General features: G+C 42.8%; 2 protein-coding genes across 4 annotated transcripts in view; one reads left to right on the top strand and one right to left on the bottom strand.

Moving 5' to 3' along the window:
* The first annotated feature begins 7,934 nt into the window (after positions 1-7,934).
* LOC114870941 (zwei Ig domain protein zig-8-like) lies at positions 7,935-22,494 on the top strand. 3 transcript variants are annotated; one of them, XM_046285583.1, is made up of 7 exons: positions 15,315-15,406; positions 15,469-15,647; positions 15,721-17,196; positions 18,848-19,058; positions 20,114-20,241; positions 21,238-21,406; positions 22,052-22,494. In XM_046285583.1, the coding sequence occupies exons 3-7, from the start codon at positions 17,128-17,130 to the stop codon at positions 22,156-22,158; spliced, it is 684 nt and encodes a 227-aa protein (XP_046141539.1). In that variant the 5' UTR covers positions 15,315-15,406; positions 15,469-15,647; positions 15,721-17,127; the 3' UTR covers positions 22,159-22,494. The 3 variants fall into 3 exon arrangements, with proteins under 3 accessions (XP_029032070.1, XP_046141539.1, XP_046141538.1); XM_029176237.2 differs by lacking the exons at positions 15,469-15,647; positions 15,721-17,196 and adding an exon at positions 7,935-9,927 and having other exon boundaries at positions 15,240-15,406; XM_046285582.1 differs by having other exon boundaries at positions 15,469-17,196.
* Positions 21,921-22,947, bottom strand: part of LOC114870850 (tubulin glycylase 3A-like) — a 43,334-nt gene continuing 42,307 nt past the window's right edge. Inside the window, exon 13 of the transcript XR_006829355.1 lies at positions 21,921-21,988. The gene's annotated coding sequence lies outside the window, so the exon portion shown is untranslated. The remainder of the gene's footprint in view (positions 21,989-22,947) is intronic.

The raw sequence follows: 22,947 nt of genomic DNA, 5'->3' as shown, positions 1-22,947 counted from the left end.
GAAACGTCAACAAATGTTGGAGCTACATTACATGTTAAATATTCCAGCTGAAATGTAATAACTTTGTGTATGTTTAAAATTATAAATCAGCTTTAAATAACAAGGCGAAATATGAACATTAACCAGCGCGGTTTATAAATTAATCCGTAAGGTTGAAAAAGAAGAAGAATACAAACAGATTGCAGTGCATCTTTCACGCGCAAACAGGAAAACCGAGGGAACGAGCGAATATTTCATAATTCTGGTAGAAATAAAGTACTCGTTGGCTCATCGTTTGACACACTGTTCAAAACGATTTGACGTTAAATTGAAATTTAACACGTAGCCAGGTTCGCGAGATTTTTTACGAGGGAAGCGAGCAATGGCTACGCTTTTTGATTCAACGTCGCCTCCTGCAGTTACTGATGAGTTGGCGAGAATCCAGTCGGTTGAATACTTTCTAGACCATCTTGTCCCTATTCTACCAATCTGAAAGTAATCTCAATAGTTTTACGTTATTTCTAGCACCAGTCGTCTTTGACGGAGTAATACGGTCGATTCGATTGCACTGTGACAATTCGTAATCTTAAATACGACGCTTCGAGGATTTAATTAAGCTAATTGAACGGCTATCGGTTAACGATAGAAGCGAAGCAACGCGTATTTCACGAGCTCCTTCTTTTTTTCATTTTAAATCGAGAAACTCCTCTAAAATTTTAATACCATCTACTTCCTCTTTTTTAAATTACAGTGCTATTACTAATTACTTTCAGTATAATGTTTTAAATTCTTTCAGTCGCGAGTTTACCAAGCGTAACTCGTTTGACGAAAATCTGTTTCTTAACGCGTTGCTTTGGCGCAGTGTTTTAATTTCCCAAACGACCGTCCGTATAATTAAAAACGTTTTCGCCGGACATTCTCGTTATTGCTTGGAAACGTTTTAAAGGGACCGGAAAGATTTACAGAGAATCCTGGGGTGTCTCCTTTAGACTACTCTGTTTTCACTACACAAGACATTTAAAAAAAGAGAGGATACAACGAAAACTCTTCCACGGCAATTCAACAACTGAAAAGACAGAGATCAAGTCGAAAGTTTACAATTTCCGCGTCGAAATTTCACAATTACGAATCGCCAAAGGGTTCGATCCAACATAACACACAGCTCCTAGATTATTGCCACCGATTTGTTAGTGTGACGAGCAGGGTTTGACGGTGCATAGATCATCCCAAAGGTCGAAATTAAGCTAGTCTAATCAATTGCCTCCCTCGGTCGTCGTGGAAACGGAATTTCAAAGCTCACCTCCGAATTCCAAGTCTGCTTTCAAGACAAATATCATCGCGTTCAATACCATCGATCGTCATTTTGCAAACACTATTCTATTTATACTATAAACGGCATTAAATTTCTCGAAAAAATATAACGAGTAGATATCTGTGGAATGGGTAACGTACGTTTACGAAACATTTTTCATGTATTTTATTGAATACTATCTATCCCGTAAGCTGCGAGTCCTTTTTCTTTGACATCTTGTATAAAGTTCGCTTTCACGGTTTCTTGCTCGGCCCGATACACGGGCAAAAAGGGCAGCAGGTCAAAGGAAATCGAATATGAATAATGTTTCGCTCACTTTATGAGAGCGCAGTAGGATAGGAAGCATTTATCACCCTCCTGCCCTTTTCCATCGTTTATTTATACGGCAAAAACGCGCGGAAAGGTGCGGTAGTTTGACCTTAAACAATTTATTGCACCGTATAAATGCGTGCACGAGTACTTAGCGTTTTCAGAAGCTGGCCGGAGAACGAAAAATGATAAACGATTCCGTAATGTCCTATGCAAACCGTTCCGAATCGCCTTTTCGTCGACTACTTATTCACTTTAACGCGGTTAACGCGTCCAACCCGATCGGATTTAATCTAGTCGAATGATTAAAAAATACCGAGGGAGGAAACGTTGCACGCTATTAAAAACACACTGGGGACGAGAAAAAGCATCGGATTAAAAAAAATTAATCTTTAATATCTTTGATAATCCGTATTATCATGCGCCGCGCTAGCTACGGCTGATTCTACTGTCTCATCATTTTGCTGTGATTAAACTTAATAAGGTTATTTCCGTCTGATTGCTTCGCGCCTTCTATTTCCCTTTTTTTTTTTTCTTTCATTTATTCGTTAATCTTCGATCGAACGCAAGTTCTAATTGCAATTATCTACGATTAATATTCGTTCGGGAGTTGGCTTATGAAATTAAAAGCCTGTGCCTCGCAGCTAAAGAATATCGATTTTGCGTTGCTCGTGAACATTAATTGAATATCGCGTGGAGGAGACCAAAATACCAGCTTAAAGTTCCCCCGACTCGAGGAATTAAAACTTATCTTTTCGGCGATATAATTATCTCCTATCAGATTTTCAAATTAACAGTTTCTTACCGACGCAAGTTACTTTTCAATCGTATCCTTTATTACCTCTCTGTTAGCTTGTTTGTTCTATCAGAACTGGGCTAACTCTAAAAGGAAATTCCTAAAATAAGCTGCAGCATAAAAGTGCCAATACGCGTTTCAGCTGCTGGAAGGAACGACATCGGAACAAAGTTTCAGTTTCCCTGCACTTCTGTCGTTTGAATAATTCGCGAGTTTCGTCAAGAATAGACCGATATTCGGCTATCATTTGTTAGAAAACGTTACTAGCGAACAAATTGGAACGTTCAAAGGGTCGACGTTTGATCAGACGAGTGATTCCTTAATGTCTCTCGTTAAGTTCGCATCAATATTTCCCACGGTCTGCTTATCCGATCCCGACTCCTTAATTCCTTCTTATAATGCATCCTACCGGCCATTGTCTCGCCGAGGAAAAAAGCTGTAAGGAGAGGTTTTCTATCAGCCCGGTGACAAACGTATCTCACCGGAGTCTCATCAGCGAGCCAGCCAGTGATCTTCCTCTTTTTTCGTCCCTGTCTACGGTGTAATGTTTGCTGAAGCCTGTGGGCTTCTCGCCGGGCCGGGCTGAGTTGGAGCAGAACGGAACGAAGAGTCCTCTCTCGTCTAGGTGTCTCGTTCTCCACTCGAGGCACAGTCTACGTCTCTTTATTTCACGGCTACCTTAGAGATAAGAGGCGCCACGGAATAACGGCTCTTTATTATATACGGTAATAGGCGAACTTCAAGCCTGGAACTTAACCGTGCCGCCCATTTTCCGCTGGATAAGATGCTGCTTCCTTTTTCCTCGACGCACCGAGCCCTCCTGCTTACGGATCCTCCACTCACGAATTACGCGACCTACGTGCAATATTAAACCTCTGGCCATAGTTATTCCCTTCGAACGTAAGCTCCTCGGTAAATTAAAGAGGTAACATGCAAAATTTCCTCCACGATTTTTGTCCCCTTTCGTTTCGTCCCTCGATTCCCTTCGATTCCTTCCTTCGTTCGAAGCAATTCATTTAATCGAGTGGACGATACGCGTGTTTCCCGGTGTACTTCCCAACGAAATATTGTCGCGCAGCGGTCGAAAAGATTTCCGCTGACACGCAGGCAATGGCTGCTTCCTCTGTCTTCTCGGTCGATCCCGTTTCTTTAAACATTTCCCGTGTGGATTTCCGCCGAGTAAATACGGAAAAATACTGTCTCGCTCCGTTCCGTTCCAGAATCGCCCGTTGAAATAAAGCCGGAAATTACTCGTACCTTCGTCTAACGTTTCTTCTCTCATTTGGTTTTAATATTGCACGAACAATTTCAGCGTAGCTATGATTTTAATTAATCAACTCGCAGCATCATCAAAAATTTGATATAAAAATAGTTTAATCAGGTTCTTTGATGTCGAAGAACATTCTCGTTTAATATTCAAATTTTAAATTGAACGGGTGCGTGAAATTGTGGTAAGTAGAACGAGTCGACGCTCGGTCAGACGTCGGCGCCGGTACAATTATAGGGTTGTACTACTTGCTGCGCTCTTTTCTTATCGAAAATGAAGGAGAAAAATTTCGTTACGGTTTCTCAGCTATTTCTGTGAAATAGAAGCCACTTCCCAATCGTTTTCCCTTTTCATTCTTTCGATCTTCAACCGAAAACTAATACAGCCGTGGTATCGCACCTTTCAAAACGAGTTTAGTCGATTCTCGAAAAACGACGTAACGACTGTATCGCGTGACTGTTCGATTGAACGTGCGATCGAACGTGGCGGGAACTTTCGATGCATCGAGCAGCGTTCAACGATCCTAGAATCATGCCAGAAGAGATTCGATGCACGTAACGCGTCGTTGTATCGCGATGGAAATGCATGGATGAGATAATTTCAATGAAACGCTAGTTGGCGAGAACTCTGTTCCCTTTTACCTGTTCGAACGACGTTGGTTACGCGATAAAAAACTAGTTTGCAAACGCGTTAACAAAGTTTGCGATCGAACGGTGAACAACGGGTTGAAATTTTAGCGAGAATCGCATCTGTTCAGGCGCAATGAAAAACTAATAACACTATTTCGCTGACGTTCATTTTTGTTCCGAAAGTCTTGGAGGATCTCGCGATAATTGCTAGGAGAATCAGCCCTCCTCGTTTAACGAAACATTGGCAAAGCTCTGAAGAAATATCAAACGGGGAAATTCTTTGAGACGTTCAAAGGAAATGGAAACGGAGGTAACAAACCTAGAGGAAATCGTTGCTTGATGCGCGTGCCGACTCTCGAGAGAGCTCTTAAACTTCTCTTTCGTCAGGTAATTAGGCTTACTCCTTATAATGGAACGAGACTTCTCTAATGAATTAATTAACTGATACGAACTTGAGTACAGCCACGAACTATAGGGACGGGATATTGTTAACCGTGGAACGGTGGATGGGGAGAGAAGATTAGATGAGGAAGATTAAAACGAAAGGCACACTGATTTCGTCCTTCGTGCTGCGTTATTCGTAATTAAAACATAGCGTCGATCCTATGCGCGTTAACTTAACGCTTTAGTCTATTAACGCGTTCAAATATTACAACAACTTTCGAACTTCGTAGATCGAACGATAATTTTCGACGTCGATAAAATAATCCCGAAAAGTGGCATTGTTCTTTAAACGGCGTACTAAAAAGTCTGGCTACAAAACGTTCCTTTTCAAAACTTCGGAGGGGTAAGTTGAAAAATAAGAAAATAAAAGGAACGGGAACATCATTCAGTCGGCGTTAATGGATGCCGTTCTGGCAGACATTCGAGCGATCCATCTTTTAAATAAGAATAACGAAGTGGCTATTCTGGCAGATAGGATTAATGAATTCCATTAACTAGGAGGAAGGCCGGCAGGAAAATAGTGACCGTCGAGGAATAACGCAACAATGGGAAGAAGGGAATATTCTCGAGAGAGGGTAAGAAAATCAGGGAGACGAAGAGGAATGGAAAGAAAGAGAGGGATATATACTTTTATACCCTCTACGAGGAAAATCCGTCGCGTGTACGATTGTTTTTAGAGCAGCCAGGAAACGTATCGTTCTATATTTCCTTTATAAAGTGGTTCACTGTGCCATAACCCTTGCCACGGCTGTATTGAAGCTACTCGATCGATACTGGTAACTTCGCTTCGTATGTACTTCAGGTACTCGAACCATGTTCCTAATGCTCTACAATTCACAAAATTTAATATCGTACAGAGAATCTCAAAAGTGGTGTGTGCGTTATAAAAATTGCAAATTCCAAAGGAATCCGATATTTTTATTATTCTTCAACTGTAAACGATTGAAAATTGATTGTTCAAGTTTCGAGGTGACCTGTAGAAACCTTAGACAAGAAGTACTGGTATGTACTTGGTCAGAGAAACTACTCGCACCAGCACAAAGGGTTGTGTCTAGGTACATGTAAGTACACTCGGCAAACACTGTCAACCCTGTAAGAGGTCATTCATCCTTGGCCCTTCTTGTACCGCAATAAACGTTAGTGTAAATAATCTGAAACTGTTCGATAGTGCTTGCTGTGTGTACATCCTCGTGTGTACACGTGTTCCCTTCTGCGAGTACATCTACACCTACGCGATCAGCTGTTTGTTCAGTCACCTAAGGATCGAAACAGGACACCCAACAAGCGAAATATACAAACTTCAGCTGAATAATTTTTTCTCTAATAGCCGTTCGATATCGGTACGTCGATGAAACTGGTTTGCTAGTTTTGAAGCGGGCGTAAGTGCTTCCGCTCGCAAATGGACGCGACCGCGTAATGGCAAAGCTGACAAACAGCCTATGGAAAAGCTTTCGAACATAGAAATTTCAACGAAATCGACGTATTCGTTTCGGCAATGAAGACTGGAGAAAAATAATAAATATTTCCTTACAATTTGACCGAAGATGACGTGCTCGAGTTCCTCTATTCTGGCACACGTCCACGCGTATAATTCGCGGATACGTCGATCTTCTGCTCCACATATAAGCGTGGAAAATTGCGCGGAGAAGTGAAACAGCGGTTTTACATCGAGCGCAAAATTATGCTCATCGGTTTCTCTTAGCGAAACGTGCCAGACCGCGTTCGCTACTACATCAACTGCATCTGTGTTCTTCCCTGCGACACGAACGAACGAGAATAGCTCTATTTATTTGTCTGCCTAGATGTAGCAAATAACGAATTAAAATGCTACGAGCATCGTAGATGAGCTCTATCGATAAATCGACGACCACCTGTTTACGTGAAACGATTACGAAATTTGTGTCGAATGAAATTTGGAAAAATTGTAATTCTCTATGTTTATCGATCGTGTAATTCACGGTATCGAGAGGCAATTGTTCGGAATTTAGTGGAGTCGATGCTTGATGGACAATGAATTTCCTACGGTGCAGAAACACGCAGGCTATTCAGAACTCTTGAATATACATATCGATCTTGCATAGATGAGCCTCTATACGAGTCTCTTCAGCCAGTCAGTCAGCGATCGTTGGTTGGCGGACATGCGGAAAGAAGGATCTTTCACCGATTAACTTGCCACCAGAGGATAAACGGTATTCTTGGAATCCCTCAAACGCGCTAACAATGCTTGGATTTCGAATCGACGTTCTCAATATTTAACCTGAATTCAAGTCGAATATCAATATCCACGCTTATACTAAGTGACAATCGCGGAAAAACGAGACGAAGATCGAATCTTCGTGTCATGAAAAATTTATCCAGGCCGTGATACCATAAATTTTTCGAAGAAACTTTAAGTTTATTGTAAACTCTTCGCTACTGGCACGTAAGAAAAGCTGGAAGCTCGCTTCTTTATCGCGAAAGAATCTTGCAGAATCTTTGAAACAAAACACATACATACACGGGTTAGTTCTCTTTAGAAGTCTCGTGTAAAAAATCCAACGTTCTACTTAAGAAAAAACAACAAAGCTGCTCGTTAGATCTACCTTACACCTTCACCTCCAAATAAACCCCGCTCTTACCGTGTTACATCCCTCTCGGATTCATTCAATTCTTCCACTTAATGTATAATTTATTCGAAGCGATTCGACTAGGTGGCTCAGGTTTAAGACTTGGCTCACGCAAAGCCCGACACCTTCGTGATCGCGAGGGACACAGAATACAAAAGGCAAAATTGACATGAAAGAAGGTAGAAGGAAAAGAAATAAATAAGAAGAACAGAATGCAAAAATGAGTAAGAAGAAAAAATTGAACAGCAAACAGAAGAAGCGAAGAAGATCCGAAAGATAGACGATGTAAACGAAACAAGGAGGAGAAGAAGAAGAAGAAAGAGAAACTTAAGGAGGGAAGCAAGGTTGAATGCAGAATAGAGGGAGAGAAAATAGTGTAAGAAGAAGGGTGGCGGCCAGAAGGGTGGGAAAACGGGCTGATATATAAGCAAAGGTATAGACACGCGGGCACAGGTGAGCGCGCACGCGCTTCGACGCACACAATGATAGAAGAGAAGTAGGAAGGTGGCTTGTGAGGGTCCGCGGAGAAGGGTGAAAGGGTGGTGGCACGGTGGTGTAACGGAGTTCGTGGAGTCTGCACGGGGCGGCTGCGTGCTCGAAGCCCGAGTGGCGCTCGCGCAATGTAGTCCCTCGGCTATCCTTGACGCGGGAGCATCGTCGTTTCGAAAGAGCCGCGACCTCCTGCCGTCGCGCGCGTTCCGCCGACGACACGTCCGACAACCTTCGCGCTCATCCTCCTTCGAATCACCTGATTCTTCCAAAAATCCGTCGAATTCCGATGGATAAACCGTTTCCCTCCGCGCTCGCCCACATTTCGCTGTCGATAAGATTTCCTTCGGTTTTTCCAAACTTTCGATCAGGATACCCGAGATAAATCAGCCTCGTGATTGTGCAGTCTATCGTGAAATGACGATACACAGATCGATCCTGCCAGTGTGTTGTGGTGACGTAACCGGTGAATTGTGATTCGTGACGTCGGACATGGATGTACGCGCGCGAGATATTTGAACGTCGATCGACGTTCGATGAGTTTTCAAACTCTGGATACATCGAACCGATTTATTGCCGGATAAATCGAATATCGGACACGAATTACTAGCCAGAGATCAGAGGCGAATCTCTGGCATAAAAGACTCCGTGTTACATTGGCTCTGCTCTCAACGGAGGAAACTGGCTGACGTACGATTATCGTTTTCAGACCGATCGAACTTGGCACCAACTTTCCTTTCCTCGCGATTCCCGTTGAATGCAGCTGACAGGATTTCAAACCAGCTACGACTACGCTTCGATACGGCTGAGGAACTTCCTATTCGCCGATACGATTAACGAAAGAAGATTTTGGATCTACGGAAGCGAATGGTCACTCGAAGATTCGAAGAGTTGCCACGAATTTCATAAAACTGAACTGTAATTTTAACGCATCGTTGCTGTCTAAAACGTAGAATACTGCCAAGGGTCGAAATATCCCTCCAAATCTGTACCCATATACGTACTCGTCCATTAACCGTATAAAGTCGAAACCCATGGGACGTCGAAGCTGAAGAGCTGCCGGTGAATCAAGCACGATAATCTCGAGGTCTGTTTAGACGAACGTTTCTGTGACACGGTTGTGCATTCAGTGTCGGTGCGGGTGAAATAAAGTCTCTGCTGTTCGCGGTCGTTTCGAACGCTCGAAAGAATCGAGAGAAACGGAGATATCGAGCGATTTCGAAGTTACGGTGAATGCTTACGCTCGATCGACTCCTCCGATTAACTGTCGCCTACGGCAGACAATGGACCGATGATGGTTTAAACAAGTTCGACGGGCTAGTCGGAGACGATGCAACGGTGTAACGACGCGCGACCACCGAGAGAACGGTCGATGAAACGTGTGTAACGAGGAAATTACTTTAACGAGTGACGCCTAATGCAACGCGAACGATGTTGCGGTGGTGAAAAGGCATATGAAAGCCTTCGTGGTTATCCCTCCTCCCTTCCTCTCTCTCTCTCTCTCTCTCACACTCTCTCTCTACTTGTCATTTTGTCGGATCTTATACGAGCAGAGACTATAGTGGCACGCTAACGTCGACAAAATACTCGTGCCGTTAATTACGTTCATTAGCGGTTCGCGTAACAGCAACGTTCCCGTTACATTTTCTACCTGCAACTCTGGAGAATAATTTGCCCGGTGGAATTCGAAACCGCCCCCGTTCCTGCTGCCCGTTTGTTTAGCCGCAGAGAAAGAACGAGCAAAGTCGGTCAAGTTGACGGGATGAATACGCGGTGTGCTCGTAAGATTTCAACCTTGTTGTAATATCGTTTCTTTTCCCTGTTAAACGTCTGTCGGTGATGTTGACCAACGAGACATTTTCAATCGATTAAAACAGTGACGGATAAGGATTTCAGAAGAGGATCGAGTGTAATGCCAGTTTTTTCCTGAAACTATCAGTGCTAGCGAAACTATTTCGTCCATTCGATGAGTGACTGCAGGGTTCAAAGATTGAAATGCGTGTGAGATAGTATATCAATATGTGAAAGGAACCTCGCCGAGGAACAAGCGATGTCTACTTCTCTTCCGGTGATCGTCTGTTTTATCATTTCTTTTGGTAAGTCCGTCAGAGATTCTATCGTGATTCCACGATCCTAACGACTCCTTCAAAGGATCAGAGGAGTAATGGAGAGGACTCCGTTGTCCGTCTCGGTCGAGGGGAAAAAAGATCTTGTATTTCGTGTTCGAGACAAAACAGAAACGGATAACAGTGGGAAGATTTAACGCAGAAATAATTTCTCGTTCGTCTTTGCCCGCGTTTCACTTTTCTTCCTACGCCTCTCGACGAGATTTTCTCTGGAGAGCTGGCTCCGCGAACGGTTACAATGCTTTTTCTTCGCGAACGAACGCATTCGCAGGCCAACGTTCCCGCAAACCTGAAAAACTCGCGACGATTGTTACGAAGGGTTGAAAGAAAACACGATTTTACGCTGTTGCTTTTCACCCTTTCTACAATACTCGTTACTCGACACTTTCTTCCCTTCAGTTTTTCCGCTAAAGGGCTTCGATGGAAATGTAAATATTCCATTTTGATTTCAACGTTCGCAAAGAACAATCGACCTATTGATCGTAACTGTGTTATACTTTTTTCGTTCTGAAATTTCTACAAACTCGTTTATCTTTTTATTTCGCCTGAAAAGAAACAGCTTGTGCAATAAGGTAATTTAAAACGCGCATCTTTACAGATGCATACGTAAATAGATGGAGAAAAGTAGGAAGAAAGTGGAGAAATAACGAGAGACTGTCAGGTGGCTAGTATTTTACCTTCCTCAGCTGCTATTGTCATCCGTATCGTGTCCAATATCAAGAATTACCAAGGAAAGAATTACTCTACATCCACGTATCCAGTTCCCTGTGGTTAATGGCAACGCGTTTCATTTTTATTTTGATCGTTAACGTCGAAAAGAAACCGCCTCCCCGCTTGGATTCCGATTCGCGTGCTCGACGACACGAGATTTCAACGATTCCAACGCAATGCTGGCTAACCTGGAATTAAGTTTTTCCGGAAACTCTCTCGCCAACCTGGCTGCGGTCTGTTCTTGTCAGCCGTTCGTTTTTACGACAGAAACAATTCAACGGTTAGATTTACAGATCGTTTGCCGGTGACGGGGGTGAAATTAAAGAAGATTGTAATCATCGCTGTTTGTGAATTTCTTCTTGTTTGCCAACAACATGTACTACCTGAATTTCAATTTCAATCTCTATAATTTATCGACCGATTTCGTATCGTTTCTTAAATAATGCCTCGGTAAGCATCGTTTTAGCCTCTTAACGAAGATGGGAGTAGCGCGGCAAACTACTAACCCGCAACTCGTGTGTGAAGCATCTTGTTTAATCGCAGTCGGATCATAGGGGACAATGAAATCTAGCTGGCAGTTTCTCGAATTCACTTTGATCGTCGGTCCATGAAACGATTCGGAGGCAGTGAAACGTCGATACAAGCTAAAGTAGTAGGCGTTTATAGGACGATCGGAGAGCCCGTAGAAACTGCACGGTTCTCGCATTTATGACGTTGCTCGGTGAAACGACGCGGTTAATTGCAACGGCTAGAGCTGCACCATCGGTTTACCGTCGGATTTCGTCCCTACGGTTCACCACTTAACCAACCCGATCCAAGACTCTCGCCCGGACAAAGCGGCGCGTTAACGAAAATAATGATCCGCTCTTCGCGTCATCCCTGTATACCATACAAAGACTGTTGGATTAAAGTATCCGGCCAGCCGTAACGCGATCGATCGAGAATACCAATTTGCCCGGAGGATAAGTCTAGAACACGAGCTTCCGGTACTTTACTTTCTTCTTCGGTTACACTTTGCGTCGATGCTCCTCTTCGTGCAAACAGTATCGTCTTGCATTAAGGAACGAAACTAAGCGGCTTAACCCCTTAGAATGTGATGGTGGTGCAAACTTTGTTTGACTAGAAAATGCTTCTCCCATAATTAATATCGGAAATATCCGAAGGCATAGTTGAAGATACTTGATGTTTAACACTTTGCTAAGCCGCGTAACGAGAGAATCATCCCATTTTACCAAAGTAATTCACCCGGGACCACGGTAGAGTAGCGTCAAGAGGCCGATTTGACGAAGCAAAGCCAAGCAATGTTAGCCTTTTTCGATGAGCTACCGAGTCGATTCGACCGTTCGTTTGCTTTTCATTACCCGCCTTGGGACTGACTGGTTGCCGTCGACCAAACACTGAGAGAAAGAGGATCACATTTCAGCTAATTTTACCTAGCTCGAAATTTATGAGAGATTATTCTGCTCTATCGTCGTCTCTCTATTCTCAGCCGAGTTAAAATTGGATCGTTGAAAAAATAGCAACGTAGAAACATTCGAAGGATACGCAAGGGACTTCCAAGAGAACATGAAATATATTCCCCCTCCCCCCGGGGTAGAGAGAATTCGATTTATCCATAGTGAAAATGCGATGAAACGAAGCTTGTGAAATAAATCTGAACTAATACGAGTGATTTTAACGTTCGCTTCTTTTCTCGTTTCGAATGAAAAATACGATTAACAAGATTTGCTTGGAAAGAATTCAACGACTTCGTGCCTAATTAAACGTCACAGTCGATGACGAGACGAAGGGAAACGAGAGTTAGGTGGGCCGAGAGAAAAAGTTCGAAGGGATATGAAAGTCGAGTGAACCACTCGTAAAACCTGCATTCGGATAGCAGGAGGAGTAATGGCGAGGGTGGCAAAGTAGGGTGGAGCGAAATAGGATTTTGCGGCTGGCAACCAAACCATCCTGTGTCCTTCATTGTCGAGAAGAAGCAGTCTGGTAGTTAGCCGTGATGGACAAGCGGCAACCAGCATGCTTCAAATAATTATAAAGCTAGTGCCGAGTCATCCCACTCGGTCCTGCAACGTTCCAAGAGGCTATTCCAAAGTTCCGGCACAGGGATGACGGGAAGTTGACGTTTTATGTGACGAGCAAAGGAAAATCCACGTTACCGCGCCTCAAGGAGCTCTTCTCTCAGAAAGTTATTCGACTCATTGTCAGTGTACCAGTTACTTATTCAACTATCTTGCAATTTTACATTTTTCCTAATGTTTAATTGCTGCTCAATTTCGAAAACTTCTCTGAATCCCAATTTCAAATGGAAAAAGACAATTATATTTTACATATCGTCAACATTGTTATTAACAGCGTTATCATCAGCACCGCTTTTATTCACGTTTTCCGATAACTTTTTAAATCGTTCGAAACGACGCGACACGAAAATTGTTTGTATCGCGAAAGAGTTTGCGCTTAATATCACATTTTAATCACGATATTTTCGGTTTCATTGTTACAGCATTATTCCTGCTTTTTTTTCCATCAAGTGTTTAAACAATCTCTTTGTTAATCTGATTGCTTTCTGATTGGATATCCAACATTTAATAGAACTTTCCGTCAAATCCTATCAAAGCTAAAATTAGAATTCACGCGAACAGCCGAATTATTCAATGAAACGTAATTGTATCGCGTCTTTTCATTTCGCTGGTGAAGTGAAATTTTCATTCACGGAAAAGTATGCAGGTACTCTGGCTAGGTAATTATTGCAATTGCAGAAATGCCACGACAAAGTTCCGGAAGAGTTAAGGAACGTGGATCGGAGGTAGAAAGGAGCGAGTTCGAAAGGGAGGAACAAAGATGGATTAGTAGATTCGAGCGTAAAATTAATTTCCGGCCCAACCGCCTGATTATAGATTATCCGATACTCCCTGTGAACTTATCTGACCTCTTTTTCCAGTGGAAAAAGCTGCAGAGTACAAGCCAGGCTGGTCGAACTTTCGGTTCTTCCACCAAATGAATGCATTCCTCTGTGAACCAATCAACGCGGAAAACAAATTTATTGCGCCCGAAATTATCCGAATAAAATTGCATTAAAGTAATCATTAAGATAATAAACTGTGCTATTCCTATCGTCAAATTTATTTTCATTTCATACGAAACGAAACCATCTTTTATTCGACGCATTAGGACAGACAGAAAATTATGCGGAACACTGATTTGATCCTAATGATAAAATAGCAAATAGTTGTCCTCGAAGCTTTCAATTATGAATTCGTTAACTCGAGTAATTATCACACAGATCACCGGAATTGTTTAATTTAGAATCCATTTAGCGGAAACCGCTAAATCCATTTCGGAACAAACCAACGAACCGACGATAAAATTAAATCCCAAAACGAAGAGAGCAAAGTATAACGTCTAATTTTCTGTTGGTGATACCGCGTTGAGAAATGCAAATATGCAGAAAAAAAACACTTGGTTCACGCGAATACCGGCGTGAAATTAATTTTCGAAATGGGGCGGAGAAAGCTGGAAAAGTAAAGTTTTAGCCAAGAATTCGACTAAATTGGCCGACGAAAGGAGAGTAAAACCGGACCGGGAATATTTTCTAGACAACGATGGTGCAATTTTGTTGGTCGACCGAGTGTATGAGAGTTTCGAGGAGAGCCGAGACACGTCGGAGAGAAAATTCAACCGTACTGTCCCGGGTTAAAATTAATTTTCGTCGAAGTACGAGCAACGGAATCGTGGTTGACTCTCTCGACTCCGAAACTTTAAGAGTTCTCGGCACTGTCTGCTCTTGAATTCTTTCGCAAGAAATGACTTCACTCTGAGAAACGTCTCCTCCCCCCGATGAAACAGAATCGAGGAAAAATGCGCGATAAAATGTTAATTGGCTAATCGGAAACGATACAAAAATGTTCAATGTTAGAAGAATCAATGTATAAAGAGAGAATAGAGAATTCCCTCTACCGGAAAAGTATTACTCGACACGTAAATGATTCCGTGGAGCAATTGCAAAGAAAAGCTCGATTGCATTCCGGTTCGCGTTTGAACGCGCCTCCCGATTTCCGCTTTGAACCCCTCATCAGATTTTCAATTCCACCTGCTCTTTTCCCAGAAATACAAATGTTATCCCATAGTTTATTAATACGTACCTAAAAAAAATGGTAGAAAGGAATATAAATTTTATAATCCCTTATGAAAGTTTCTTCAAATGTCATGAAAATGCTCGCTAGTTGATGCGTTTTAATTTCTTTGAAAGTTCACGGCCTTTTCAGAGTGTCCCATAGACACAGTCTTTACGTAAGCTCTCTCTTGAGAGAGATCGCTTAACTGAATAGCCCAGCCAGTTAGCTCGAGATTATTCAATTCCAAACCCCCTTCTCCGACTATCTCCATCTCGTTAACTATTTATACCCCGACTATACTGCTTTAACGAGATTAAACGTAACGAGTGCGTCTGGATAATTCGATGTAAGATACCGTTGACTGGCAGCTTTCAGAAAATTTTCAATATTTTACATTTCGCGTTCCAAGTTTCGTTCTGTTATTAATCGAATACTAATCGGTCGAATTTATTTTCGCAGGTGGTATAGCGTCATGTCTACGAAACTTTCGAACCGACTTTCTGGAGGAATGGCCGACTCCTGGGACAGGGCCCCATTTCGACAGCTCCATGCAGTCGAATTTCACCGGTCTGGTGGGCAAAACGGTGCAGCTGGTGTGCAAAGTGAAGAACCTAGGAAATCGAACAGTGAGTCGTCAACGATCATTTCTATCGTTCTCACCGTTAAACGAAATCTGTCGTATTAGCAGTTCAAACAGACGAAACCCGGCACGGAGCGTTTATTTGTAAGGATTCTGTGAAGAGCCGTTTAATCCGTTAATTGGGACACGGTGGTTATGATACGCGGTACGTACGTACAGGGATGGCGAATGCACGCTAGGAAACAGAAACAGTTGGTAGCTTTCAAAGGCGAAGATACATAATCACGGTATGTTTGGGCGGAGCAGCTAAGAACCCGCTGTTAATACACCGCCGACGATAATGGTGGTCTTCATTAGTAGGCATACAGAGACCACAAGCTAATCAACGGCAGTTTGACTTTGGCTTAGAGCTTCCTCACCGATGAAAGTAATTACAATGGGCTCCAACTTGCTCCAACTTGATTCTAACGAACGCCGGAACGTCGATTACTTTTGCAGACATTCGAAAACCACTCTAAAACATCGAACAACTTTTAAACGAAAGAAAGAATATCAGGTTTCATATTTTCGGAGAGTAAAGCAAATTTGAAAGGTCGAATTATAACGTTTTTCTCTTCTCTCGGTCGTACCTCAAACTGCAACCGGATTAGGATGTTCAGGAACAAAGCGGTCTCGAGATCGTTACAACGTTCCATGCTTCTTCTCGGATAGCACGAGAAGAGAAAAGAAGAGCTGGCACACGCGGGCTTACACGTACGAGAAACCGTGGTAGGCGTAAACCCGGTCTCTTTTATCCGGACAAAGATCACCGAGAGTCCTTATTTTCTCGAGATCTATCCTCTCTCCGTCTCCCTTGCGGATCCCATTTTCCCTGCTGTCTACTTTCACGGCAAGAGCCTGTAATACCCGCGAGCGTCAATGGAAGCGGAAGTCGTAAGACGAGCATCTAACACCGCCTCTCTCAGCGCAAACAAACGCTTGGCAGAAGGAAAAACGCGTTAAACTTATCCGTGTACAACGGGTTCTTTGCACCGGCCTCGAATAATAATTGCGCCCCTGTACTACTACAAAACATTTCATTCTGAATATTACCGCGGCCCAGAAGCATTGCGTTACGAGCGGTATCAAAGGATTCTGCGACTCGACTCCAGGATAAAAAGCACTGAGAAATGCTATTGGAAACGATATGCGCGAATGTATCCTCGCTGAATCTTCGATGCGTCCTATGCAATCTCGTTCAAACGGTCTTTGTGTATCCTTACAAGTACCGCATGCATTTCACATTTACCTACGTTCACCGTTGATCTTTTCTCTCGGTGCTCGGTTATTTCGTGTAACTGCGACGGCACACAGATCTTCGTACCTGCTCGAAAACAGCAGCAATGAATATATCGTATTTCACTTTACGAGCTATTTAACGCGTTCGATCGTGTCGAGGGGGGAATTAAAGGACGATAAAGGCAGATGGCGCGAATGTAAGTGGATAAGGGTGGAAAGCATCGGTTCTACTGGTTTTTAATCCGGTGCAAATGCAACGCGATGGACTCTGTGGAAAACGGCGATCGCGCATAGATTTCGGTCGGATTTCAGCAAACAATACCGCGACTAATGCCGATGACACACCGGTGTCATCTCGAGAACTCGCAGACTGCCGTAGCTGGCCGAACCCGGGACAATGCCGAATCTCCATGGTGACGTCACATCCGGCGAGCCTCGCCTAGTCTCAAGTGGAGCGGAACGTTATGGGGAAATTTGCTTGATGCACCCATGAAACGTAATATCCTGGAAAAGAGTCTTCTTCCTGCAACCCTATGGTCGCTAAGTAAAGTGACAAAGGTATTAAAAGCGTTCGAGATAAACTACCCTCTGTATTAGGTTGCTAAGTCCCTTCCTTCGCTGTTTTCTTACCACCCCCAGTTTAATTCCAACACGACACTCGATTTCGACGAGCAACGATCAAGAATACGCCTAAGCTATCGGAATCCATTTGTCACGCCCACTCGAAACTCCTTCGAATAATCGAAGGGTTCGAGACTATCTTACCAAGGATTATACTAGTCCCTTTTTTCGTTCAAATTAATCCGACCTGTTACGAAATTGCGAACATCGGTAGATAAGCACGGACGTTTCGTAAATAGTAATAATAAACGAGTGAAGTATCGTGGAAATAAACGGGAACGAAATTTTTCAATCACTTTTTACGGGAACGTTATTTAAACAGCAGTAGGTCATTGCAATTTAATATCGTGAAATACTTTAGCCGTGAAAAACGAACCTTTTAATTTCACTCTTCGCTTTGAATTCGTCTCCGAAAGTTAAACCAGTTCACGAGTAAACGAGATCGAGAGAGCAGGAAAATTTTTTTCCCACCAGTTTCAAACGAAATGCATTTCACTTTTTTCAATAGCTCGTTCATTTTCCTTCTTGTCTGGTAGAAGACAATTCTTCCATAACAATGCGTCGAGCTTTTCGGTAAAACCAGTCGAGCGACTCGATATGCGATATCCTCGATCGTCCTTCAATCCTGCCAGTCAATTTTTAAGCGGCAATTAAGGTCAATCGAATGTAAATGTAAACCAGCGAATGCACTCCACGGAATTATGTTCACGGTTCATTGAACTTGTCGCTCGATTGAAATACGTACCACCCCTCCCGCAATTGATCTCTGCGAAAAGCATGCCTAACAAATAACCGGGCTGGTGTTTTAATCTTTTGATGCTTTTAAGCGAAATGATATATTTTAGTAACGATTGACGAAAGATTCAAACCAGGATACATATTGTACGACGAAAGGATGCGTGCGATAAAAAATAACAAAAAATCCCGGATGGAGAGAGGAGCAAGTTTTACGATCGAAATCAGAGGAACCGGATGTCCCATTGTTTTATGGCGTTCAATCGTGCTCGGCTTTTCCGGTATTCCCTAGACCAGGGGTGGGCAAATAGCGTCCCGCTAAAAATTTTTTTGTGGCCCGCCAAGACAGTCAGAAAAATCCGCCTTGAACCGAGATTTCCATCCCGTGCGGCCACGTCAATACATTCATTTTTATGGTAAAATTTATACTTTTCTGAAATGCAAAGTTAACTAACGAATGCAATTATTTTAAAAGGTGCGGCCCCCGCTAAATGGACCCCGAGCCAAAACAATTGCTCACCCCTGCCTTAGACAAACTGGTTGACGAACTTTGTCATATCTGATTTATAAATAATCTCGACGATCGTAATGCTATCGTAATGTATTTTCCTGTTTCTGTTTATCAACGTGCAAATCGATCGCATTGAAAGGCATTTACCGAATTGCCATCCCAGCTCTGTCTGCCCTACTTTTCCTTCGATCGACGAACTTTCGAACTGGAAAGTAGACTGAACATCGAGCTCATCTCCACCCCCTCGCAACTTTGTACTTCTCTTAAAAAGTGTCGTTTGACGAGCGTGTTGGAAACGCAGTGGCCACTAAACGTTGTTTAAAAAAGGATATTCTGCGACAGGTTTCCTGGGTGAGGCATCGAGACATACACCTGTTAACGGTCGGTCGTTACACCTACACCAGCGACCAACGTTTCGAAGCTTTGCACTACCCTCACACCGAAGAGTGGACCTTGAAGATACGATATCCACAGCGCAAGGACTCTGGGATTTATGAGTGCCAAATATCAACGACACCCCCTATCGGTCATCCTGTTTATCTAACGATAGTTGGTAAGTTCGATCAGATAAAAGCAAACATTTCCACCACGAACCACCGTGAAATTCGATAAAACTTCAGCTGTGCAATCGGCATTACCGAAAATCGTTCTATAAATTATTACAAGAGGAATCGGTTTGCTACGAACGCAATCGTTGTTCACTTTGAAAGTTGACACCTGCGCCGAGGGTATCGTAAACTCGAAAACCATGGAATATTCGCGATCGTGTTTAACGCCGATATCTGACCGATTTAATGAGTTGTACAGCACGTAGGCCGATTAATTCACCGATTTCGATACGTTATTCGTTTTATAACGATGTCACGCGACGTTGAGTTTCCGCAATAAATAAGATCGTATCTTATCTCTTCGATAATTACCGACAGCGGCTATGAAATATTTCATAATTTTAAAAAATATTCATAAATTCACCTGAAGTTAAAAAAAAAATTGCTCTCAAGGTGGTAATATATTGTTAATAATAGCCGTCAATGTGTAGGCGATCAAATAAAAATGTATCAAGTTAATCTTGTAATTTTCCATGGTTTATATGCCGGCGGTGAATTTATGAGAGTAACTCGTTATTCTGTCGTGAGATTAAAACGACATGTTTATCGAAACGGGAGAAGAAACGGGAAGGTAAGCAAGGCGTATCTATGATCGGTGTGTTTGAAATTCAGCTCAAGATAGACGCAGAGATGTGTTCCGACGCCGTGAAACGGGTTAATAGAGGATACGTACGAAATCCGTGGAAAGATTTTCATGCGGGCATACAAAGCAGGTGAAACCAGGCCGTCCGCGAGCAAGCACGTATATCCTCGCCAGGTATACCCGTTAATGACTGCTCTGATATCCTAACCGGGCCGTACTATTAAATGAGAGGATCTTATCGCACTGACTTGACCTGAAAACGTTGCCTAACCTACCGCCCCTTTTCATATTTACCCTTTGCGATAAAAATATCCCACCTTCGTTTAATATTATATATCTTGTCGCGCTTGTTTGATTACTCGTTACCCCCACGCCACGTTCGCCACTTATTCTTAAATCGAATATATTTTCTTTTAGAACCTATCACCATAATAGTCGGAGCACCCGATCTGTTCGTGAACAAAGGGAGCACCATTAATCTGACTTGCATCGTGAAATACGCTCCAGAACCACCGCCCATGATGATCTGGAGTCACGATACAGAGGTAATTTAATGAGAAACTTGATGAAAAAATAGTGTGGACTAGGGTGTCGGTGAAGGTAATAATACGCGGTATAATACCACGCGTATATAGGGTAGTTCAGGGTAAGCCCCGTTCATTTCGCGTGCTGCTCGCAGGGTGTTCTTTGTGCCAGATCAAAGGGAATACATTGAGGGGAAACGCGGCTACGCGTACGTCTATCTTTTTTACCATTCTTCGCGCGAACCTTGAAGCAAAATACCTTTTGTCTTTGTAGAACGCGAGAATCCGTCGGGCAACGGGTTAGGGGTAGTTTCCAGTAGAATATGAGAAAGCAGCAGACTCGGGCTGGCTTTGAGGAAATGATTGCGAACCGAAAGTCGGATGTACCTAGGGGATCCAATATTGTTCCTCTTTAGATGTGCGCACACATCCCCTACGGATGTGCATGTAATCCATACCTATCGAACAGAATACACCAGCGTTTTCCTTCCAGCAACTCTAATCTTTTTTCTAACTCGTTTGTAAAGTCTTGACGAGTAATTTACGAGCTGGCTGCTGTTTCTGTTCGCGATCGTTTCCTCGTTAGGGATGCTCTGAAAGCTTTATGATCCGCCCTTTCAAACCTCAACATCTTTCAACTTTAGTTAAACTAACAATGTACGGTAGTTGCAAGATAAAGCAGAGGATAATTAATTGTTTGTAAAAGGTTGGAAGAACGGTACGTAACGTTCGTGGGAAAAATAGCTGAAAAATCAACATCGACAAAGTTACCTACCCTTCGTAATTGTATCACGGTTCAAGTGGTAACATCTGCGTTTCTAGTTTGAATACTCGAATCGTGATCCGAATTGTTTGAACAGTTTCCGTTCGACCCGTGGAATTTAACGGGTTGTTAGCAATTACAATGCAACCAAGTGCCGGGGTGTCGAAATTCTACTCGACGATAGGATTCGCTTGCGTCAGATATTTCAAACTAAAAATCTTCTTGTAAAACGTAATTGTAATTTATCGATGCAGGTAATTAATTTCGACTCGCCGAGAGGCGGTATCAGTTTGGTGACGGAAAAGGGGCCGGAAACTACGAGTCGTTTAATGATCCAGAAAGCGGTGCCCAGCGACTCCGGGATCTACACCTGCGCTCCGAGCAACGCGAATCCGAGCAGCATCAAGGTGCACGTCGTTAACGGTAAGTTACCTAGCCTGACCCGATTGATTTTTCGGTTAAATATTTAAACCCGTCTTCTTCAAAGGCTAGAAGGCGTTATCGATTTGACCGATTTTCGCGGTTTAAAATTCCCTAAAACAGCGATACATCTCGCGAGAGATTGACACGATTTAGCATCGATCAGTGTTAATTATCACCTCTATTTCTTGCTGATTTCGTTAAAATACACCGCCTGTTGCCACCAGCCCCCGCCGCGAACAGGCTAACAATTGTTTCCCCCGTGGCGTATAAATTATTAAGGGGTGCCTTATCGCCGTACTGAACGCGAACGCGTGGATTGAACGATAATTCGAAATAAGTTAAGCCGAATTTCCGGTATGTTATTTATCAACTTCAAGCGTTAATTGCTCGGTACAATGGCATGCACGGTCTTACCTGACGCGAATGCAGATCGATGCGACACGTCGTCCACCAGGCTGATTTATTACCCTCATCGTCCTGACTGGTACTCGCTTGCAAACGTTTGCTCCTGTTCTTTCTCTTAATTGTTCCAAACGTTCCACCTATGCGACGCATTGAAATTGAAAAGCGCCCTCGACGAATCTGAAACAAAGTTGAAACGATTAGATAATGTCCTACTATTCGAACGTAACGTTTCTGTTACAGAGGAACATCCGGCTGCGATGCATCACGGGGACGGAAGTTCGTCGTACGCCAAGACACGGCCGATGTGTTTTATAATTTTAATAGTAGCTAACGTAATATTTATATAAGGGGAAGAACGGCATAAGAGACGAAAGAAGGAAAGATAAATACATACCCGATACGATAATACAGCGCGATTTCATTCGATCGCCATCGCCTATGGTCGTTAAACGTTCTTTGGGTATATATTTGCGCAGGGTAAAACCGGATATTACCTACATTTACATTAAATTTCCGTGACCAAAGAGTTTTTCGAATATCAGCACGGCACAATAATCGGTAAGAGCGTAGTATTTTGTTAAGATATATCATCAAGAAACGAGTAAACTTACGACGTCAAAATTTATTGTATTATTTGTAAATAAATTTATTGTATGTACATATCAATAAAACGATTGTCTTTACCTGTCGATTCTTTTATTTTCGCTTCGATGGGTCGTCTATCAAGCTGTCGAGAATTCCTTTTTCCGCCACGTTTTATAGCCGATATCCGTTTCAGGATAATCAAACGATGGATGTTTAACGCTCGCAATTTATCTGATTTATTCCCGTTCATAAATGCGATACCGATACCAAATACTTGCGTTCAAATTTTATGGAAAATTCTCTCTGTATTTCCTCGACGGTGATATTTACGAGAAACGTTTCGCCGTCTACTATTCCGGTGACAAAATATTTTATATAAAGCGTTCGTCCGCGGAAAAGGCTACATATTCCTTTTTTTCTCAGACGCGTGCTTCGCGTACGTTTCACGAAGACAAAGCGTTACTTCTGCGCGCTGTTTGTTCCGGCTCTACCACGAACGATATAAAAGACTTTGCACGAATACTGGATGTTTTTTTTACTCGACATTTCCG

Source organism: Osmia bicornis, chromosome 4, assembly GCF_907164935.1.
Source record: "Osmia bicornis bicornis chromosome 4, iOsmBic2.1, whole genome shotgun sequence".
In the NCBI taxonomy this organism is placed as follows: domain Eukaryota; kingdom Metazoa; phylum Arthropoda; class Insecta; order Hymenoptera; family Megachilidae; genus Osmia; species Osmia bicornis.
Note: the sequence above shows the minus strand (reverse complement) of the source record. Positions and strands in the feature narration are given on the sequence as shown.